The 8,269-nt window shown below is 32.2% G+C and overlaps 1 protein-coding gene across 1 annotated transcript in view; it reads left to right on the top strand.

Moving 5' to 3' along the window:
* The first annotated feature begins 3,510 nt into the window (after positions 1-3,510).
* The window catches only part of LOC117104294 (multidrug and toxin extrusion protein 1-like), a 6,603-nt gene continuing 1,844 nt past the window's right edge, over positions 3,511-8,269 (top strand). The window contains exon 1 of the mRNA XM_033245047.1: positions 3,511-3,845. Within this exon, the coding sequence (XP_033100938.1) occupies positions 3,741-3,845 (105 nt within the window). The 5' untranslated portion in view covers positions 3,511-3,740. The remainder of the gene's footprint in view (positions 3,846-8,269) is intronic.

Consider the following 8,269-nt stretch of genomic DNA (forward strand, 5'->3'; position numbering starts at 1 on the left):
ATCTTAATATATAAATGATTTTGTTATAGTTTATATATATATATATATATATATATATATATATATATATGTATATATATATATATATATATATATATCAATTGATTGATTTAGGCCTATTTAGCTATAGTGTTACTTTTAAATTGAAAATTAGAATATTTTCTTATTTCAAATCAACAAACGTATATAATCAGTTTCTATATTATTTGCACAGACCGCTACATTAACTGTTTATCTATTTTAGGATTTTTGTAGTAAATGTCTGTAAATCACTGAAAACTTAATTGTTTTGATCTACGTTTGATTGGAAGTGAATGTATTTGATTATTTCGAATGATTTAATATTCAATGTTGTAAGTTGTCAGTGTTTATGATAGGCAATATGTTTTTGTAAGTGTAGAAGTTTTACAAAAAAAAAAAGAACACATTTAATATTTATTTTTCTTACTTGTCTTTTCAAATTGAACAATTTCATACTACTAGTCATTTCTTATATTTCATCTTTTTGCGCTGATGTCTCCTTCATTTTAACATTTTACCACAAACTTAACTCTCTTGAATGTTTTAGTGTTTTTAATTTTTTTTAAGTTGATTTGAGTGCACACTTTTTAAATTAAGTCTTGTTTCAAATGAATTTCTGTTATTTTTAATAGGCAATAAAAATTATCTTGAAACTTAACAAGGAGAACGAAATGCAGCATGAAAAACAAACAAGAAACTACAATTCTCATTGATAATTATTCTCACAACACCAACAGCGCCACCTACAAAAATATGTATTGATGAGCTAGTAACAATTACATTTATATAGATCCATGGCGTATAACAGGATAGATAATATAATCATAGAGCAAAGAAACGGTGTAATGCATACTTCAAGTATTAAAGTGCACACCATCATGTTGGGATTCAATATTTCGACATTAAATTATGTCATCATCAGAATAACAGAATAGCTTTCTTTCTTTCCTTCTTCTTTTATTGTATCGGAAATCAATAATAGTTTAAAAGCTAGTTCGGGTTTGGCCCTTCAAAAACATCGTTTAAAAAACAAGTACTTAATTAATTATATACCATTCTCATTTTCACCATTGTTTTTAAATGAAGTTATTATTTTTAATACTATTTTTTAAATATTAAGAGTTGGAGTGGATCCGCCACACCATAAAAATCCCATCTCAAGAAGGTAGGATAAATTGGCCAAAAACTGACAACCAGTAGGCCTAAGAGAATGTGATTACTTAATCAAAACAGTTTTAGAACTCAGCTTTCAGGGGAAAGCACAAAGAGGAAGGAAAAAACATAGCATTTATTGATCAAATATGAAACAGAGTGACAGTTATTTTAAAATTAAAAGAATAGCTGGGAATAGACAGCTCTAAAATAAGGATACCATCATAGGACCTGCCAAAATAGCGTACCAATGAATGAATGAGGCCTAGTTGTTAATTATAGGCCTATAGTGTACTGTAGGTGCTTCTTGATTACAAGGCTTAGGCTAAGTTAATTAATGGCGAAATTATATATGGTTATTTAATTATTTTTATTATTATTTTGTTATTAATATTATTATTGTTATTATAATTATTATAATAATTATTATTATTATTATTATTATTATTATTATTATTATTATTATTATTTAATATTAATTACATTACAAGGCTTAGGCCAAGTTCATTAATGCCGAAGTCATATATTTAATTTATTATTATTTAATAATATTTGTTTTACTCACTGTCCCATTAATTTCATGTTTTAAATTTTTTTCAAAATTTCAGTCAATGGTATGCGAAGCGTGACTGTTGTGTCAGGCCTAGGAACCTAAGGGCCTAGGCTAGGGGGGGGGGGCGGCTAGCATGTAGGACCTGACTTGTAACTATGCCCACTAGTTTAGCCTCTTTTTCTCTAGCCTTTGATAGGAATGTACCTATATTACTGGTACTACACCCTAGAGAAGGGGTTACTAGCTGTTGTTGTTGTTGTAGGTAGTAGGCATATTACATTTGAAAACAAACATACAAGAAGCTCACAGTTAGTTACAGACGTAGCCTACATCCCATAAATCGGTTAAATAAGAACAGTCGAACAGTACAGTAATGGTAATAGAATACTCGAGCGTCACGACATTGCGAAGTACCTGCTCTTGTTCGTATCGAACTCGAGTCGAGTCAATCCGGGACGGCCCGAGTGGAGTTTCATGCAAATGTTTCTTACGGGGAAAAAATCGCGATTATGGTGACGTAAATTTAATAATTAGACAAATAACGTGCAAGTCTACCCATACACTTAAATTAGTGTAGAAAACTAGATGACGTCGGTACGATGTTTCTTTAAAAAAAAAATTAACAATATTTATTTTTTATTTATTTATTTTTTTAAATTAAAAGTCTTAGCTACTGGTGTGAAAAAGTTCTAGTAATGGTAGGCTAATTATTTTTTTTGATGTATGTTTCGTTTCCATGCCAACTTGTGTCACTGTGTGCATGCTACACTGCACATAGAATGTGTGGGTCTATGCCTTTAGCTGGGCACTTACTGCGCACAACGTCGGCCGATGTGATGCTACGAAGAACGCCACACGACGCGCGCAACGGATCGTTTTTAACAATATCATATTAGGTAAGCATGTGGTTAAAATAAGCAATTCAAGAATGTATCCCAATGAAACTGTTTATCATCTTGATACCTTCCGACGAAAATTGACCGGCGCCCCCCCCCCCCTTCGTCATTAGAAGTTATTTAGTATAACTTTATTCGGAAAATTAATCTCAAAATTGAGTTGCCGTCCCTGGCGTTGTCTGTGACGTCGTATGATATGATATTGTGTGCGATTTTTACCAATTAACCCCTAAGTAAAAAATAGTTGAGCCATGTAATACCTTGCAAATCAACCCATAAATCCGGTAGTTTGTTGATTGTTTATTGGTAGCGTCCCTTCGCTATACGTATCCCATGCTCTATTTATTATTTTGTTATTCCCTCTCTAACTCTAAATTAACTTGCTCGTTGGTAACGCTGTCCAAAATGGGAAATACTAAAAATAATAATAAGGGACTTGTGGCAAGTCTACCAACTACACCCGATCGCGACAGGGTTGTAGTTGACTCACGACCAAGAATAAGCTGATAAACATCTCTGATAGAAGACAAGTTCCCATGAGCAAGCACTCCATCCCCGCGCTATTCCCACAACAGCGAAATCCGTCTTTCACAGTACAAAGTGTAACAAGGTTTGTCTTCAAATGAATACCGCTTATCCATGATATTCCTATGTGACTAACAAATAGTGCTTCCCGTGAGAAAACGGGAACAAGTCAATAGTGCCCCCAATGTGAGAACTATACAAATTATGAATAATTTGTTATATGTGTTATTTGGTGTGTGGAAAATATCTACAAACAAACAACAAAACAAAACAAAAAGAACTAGCTGTCTGTGACGTTCTGCAATATTGTTAGCTGATTGGTCAAATCCTTAAACTTAACTGCACGCTTCGGTGAACTTAATAATACAGTAGTTTAAACTTGTGATGATACTGGATAGCAAGATCAACAGATCGTAAGACAGAGGTACAAAGTTTCACTTGCCGTTATGCATTAACCATGGAGGAATTCTTTTCCCATGTCCTTAAGTATGTGTGCATAAGACTAGTGTCTTAGTAGGTTTTCCACTGTGAATGGACGTTGGCTTGAACGGTTTGCTTGCAGAACCTTAAAATAACATTTTCTATCAGAAAAAATGCCGTTTATACAGATGGTTCGTCAATTATCTTCGGATATGAAACCCAAGTGTGAAACGTTTCTAAACGAATCAAAGGAACTTTTAAGAATAGGATGGATTTTGGTAAGTTTGTATTTACTGATAATTCACATATTTCATATAAATGAATGCATGATGGCTTTCCATTCACAACAATATACTTTTTATTCGTTTTGCTTGAATGCAACCGTTTATGTAATCACCATAACAGAATAGTCATTGGGGCGACGTTGGGATTTTGAATCTTAACTTAAACAACTGATTTATATTTTTTGTATTTTAATCATCATTTCGGTGTTTTGGATACCACTGTCATTTTTTATTTGGTTTAGCGTCCGATAGAATACCGAACTAGACACGGCTATCTATTGTCATCGCAGTGCCCCACTGGCGTCCCTGAAACCATACAGAAATCTTCTCTATGATCTAACATTATGAAAGTAAAATACAAAATACAAAAGGAAGGCGAATACTTATTCCTTGGCGAAAGCTTTTTCAAAGGGCTATTGTTTGGGTATTTGCGTGAACAATAGGATTTTAAGTGTTGAGCGAAGACTTTTTGACTTAAAACTCGATTATTTAAATATTAGATTGTCGTATATTTCATATTATTTCTTAGTTTTACTTGGTTTATGGTGCTAAAACAGGATTCCGAGTGCATATTTAATTTAAAATGAATAAGCATCTTTAGTAAGTAATTTGTATAGTCCTTTAAGAATTTGGACTAGGCCCTAAATATAGTAAAAAGAAAAGATTTTGAAATACACACCTACTTCGGAAACTGACTGTGAATAAAATAATTACTTAGTCACTATAAGTATTTGTATTATATTAAATAATTAGTTGATTACCGTACACAGTTACATGTTATTTTATTGAATTTTACAGCAATAAATTATATGACTAGGCGTATATAACATTAGCTATAAAAATATGAATGTATAGGCATATATATATATATATATATATATATATATATATATATATTTATATATACATATTTGTGTGTGTTTAATATTTTTACAAGGGCTATCTTTAATTTAGGTGGTGACTTTCTTATGTTGGTTGGTTGATTAATTGATTTTATTAAAGTCGGTCATGAACATTTTCAAAGTACATCTACTGTTTAGTTTATAGGCTAAAACATAGGTTTCAACAATATAAGAGTAGGAGCAACAAATACCGGTCCGAGTATCGTATTTTACAAGGTAACTGTCCAAAGCAATATTATTATTGAAATTTTGTGGGCGTAATTCATGTGTTTTGGCAGTAGGCCGACACTTGATCTGATCTATCAAAGCACACGCAACTGATTCTAACTAGCTTTTGTGTGTTATAATGAAGCTAACAAAATGAGATTCCGAGTATTCACTAGCTAAACCAAAGAATCATTATTAAGAGTGACGCAGTTGACCACACCTTTAATTCAGTATTGTATATAGGGCTGAAAGTGAAATGCTTTGAGGGTCAGGCTAGCAGGAAAGACGAATAGGTTGACCCTGGTTGGACAGCATTGTATAGTTGTGGGAGAAGGCTGAGCTAAGCATGTAGGCCTACATTATCTCCAGACTTAACCGTTATAAGTAGGCCTATGATTTTTTTTAAACCCTGTATGATGTTGCTCATTATTACAGATTGTATTGTATTGCTCATTTTAATTTTTACATTATTGAACAAAAAGCAGCCAATGGACCAGATTCAAAATGAGGTGGGTGAGGGGGTGGACGAAATCGATTAATGATTCTAGTTAAATACCGATACGACACACACATAATATTTAAGTAACTCAGTTTTTTAATTTGCATACATTTATAACTACGGAATTCTTTAAACTAATACCAGTCAATTTAATGGGTTTTTAAAAAATAATTTTGGAACAGTTTAGGTGTTTATAATCACATTCATAATAAAAAAAATCATTTCACAAACTCAGAAAAATTAAAATTTTAATTAAAATTGTATCATCCATAGCATAAGCAATTCTTCAAATGCATTTATAGCCATATTAGCAAAATATTTACATAAACTATCCTGGCGCTATGACTACCTGACGTATCGATTTATTTACCAATACCCGCCAAGAAATACTCAAGATATCAAGCATTCTCAAAGAATAAAAATGATAACACATTAGCTTTAAGGATGTAAATTAGAAACCCCTTTACATAGAACATGTTAAATTTTAGAAACAATGATCAACCCATCAGCGAAAAAGCTCATTTACAGTTATACAAAAGTTATATAAAAAATATACGTGCAATTACCATGTGGACCTTTTAAAAATTGACACTGTGGCCTAAAAGTTCAACAGGTAATTGTGACCGATCTTTGAAATGCCAGAGATTTAGTTGAAAAAATACGACTCAATAAGGAATGTATTGTATAATGCCCCATAAGACGGAACCATATTCGTATAATAATATAGTGATTACTAGGTCGCGCCTAGCCTAACATGGATTTACTAATAATAGCCACGAAATACTCAAGATATTAAGCATTCTCAACGAATAAAATACAGTAATAACACAATAACTTTATCAATTTTAGGAAAAATGATAAGCCCATCAACGAAAAAGTTCGTTTACAGTTAATTCATGTGTTTTGGCAGTAGGCCGACACTTGTTCCGATCTATCAAAGCACACGCAACTGATTCTACCTAGCTTTTGTGTGGTATAATGAAATGAGATTCCGAGTATTCACTAGCTGAACCAAAGAATCATTATTAAGAGTGACGCAGTTGACCACACCTTTAATTCAGTATTGTATGTAGGGCTGAAAGTAAAATGCTTTGAGGGTCAGGCTAGCAGGAAAGACGAATAGGTTGACCCTGGTTGGACAGCATTGTATAGTTGTGGGAGAGCGGCTGAGCTAAGCCTGTAGGCCTACAGTATCTCCAGACTTAACCGTTATAAGTAGGCCTATGATTTTTTAAAACCCTGTATGATGTTGCTCATTATTACAGATTGTATTGTATTGCACATTTTAATGTTTACATTACTGAACAAAAAGCAGCCAATGGACCAGATTCAAAATGAGGTGTGTGAGGGGGTGGACGAAATCGATTAATGGTTCTAGTTAACTACTGATACGACACACACATAACATTTAAGTAACTCAGTTTCTTAATTTGCATACATTTATAACTACGGAATTCTTTAAACTAATACCAGTCAATTTAATGGGTTTTTAAAAAATAATTCTGGAACAGTTTAGTTGTTTAAAATCACATTCATAATTAAAAAAAAAATCATTTCACACACTCAGAAAAATTAAAATTTTAATTAAAATTGTATCATCCATAGCATAAGCAATTCTTCAAATTCATTTATAGCCATTAGCAAAATATTTACATAAACTAGCCTGGCGCTATGACTACCTGACGTATCGATTTATTTACCAATACCCGCCAAGAAATACTCAAGATATCAAGCATTCTCAACGAATAAAAATGATAACACATTAGCTTTAAGGATGTAAATTAGAAACCCCTTTACATAGAACATGTTAAATTTTAGAAACAATGATCAACCCATCAGCGAAAAAGCTCATTTACAGTTATACAAAAGTTATATAAAAAATATACGTGCAATTACCATGTGGATCTTTTAAAAATTGACACTGTGGCCTAAAAGTTCACCAGGTAATCGTGACCGATCTTTGAAATGCCAGAGATTTAGTTGAAAAAATACGACTCAATAAGGAATGTATTGTATAATGCCCCATAAGACGGAACCATATTCGTATAATAATATAGTGATTACTAGGTCGCGCCTAGCCTAACATGGATTTACTAATAATAGCCACGAAATACTCAAGATATTAAGCATTCTCAACGAATATAATACAGTAATAACACAATAACTTTACATAAAAGTGTTCAATTTTAGGAAAAATGATAAGCCCATCAACGAAAAAGTTCGTTAACAGTGAAAAGAAATAACTTTTTGGCAATTTTTCGCCTGATATAACATCATGATTTTTCTTAAAATGAAATTATAAGTAGTAATTGTCCCCATCATTTTTCATGTTCTATCATGTCTTAATTTGTACCTGTATATGTTAGTGCTACGCATCAACTTTGCTATATATAGGCCTATATAATATATATGTATATATATAAGGCCTATATCACATATATGTATATTATATATATATATATATATACACATATATGTATATATGTATATGTACATATTTATGTATATGCATATATATATATATATATATATATATAATATAAATCAAGATAGCCGTAAACACTGTTAAATTTCATATTAATCATCAAAGAAAGGTAAATACAGTGTTCGAATAAAGGACATAATAATACATCGTGTAGCATAGCTCTCAACGAATGTAGTCCTGTAAATAAATGAATAAAGAAGTTGTGTAATAAAATGCCTCTGGCGGGACTCGAACCTGCGACCTCTCGCTGTCAAGGCGAACGTCCTAACCATTAGACCTCGGAGGTTTTATGGCTGAACAGATTCAAATACCACCAGATACACTC

This window comes from Anneissia japonica, unplaced genomic scaffold (genome assembly GCF_011630105.1).
Source record: "Anneissia japonica isolate Jap-2015-1 unplaced genomic scaffold, ASM1163010v1 scaffold287867_len1003013_cov215, whole genome shotgun sequence".
Classification (NCBI taxonomy): domain Eukaryota; kingdom Metazoa; phylum Echinodermata; class Crinoidea; order Comatulida; family Comatulidae; genus Anneissia; species Anneissia japonica.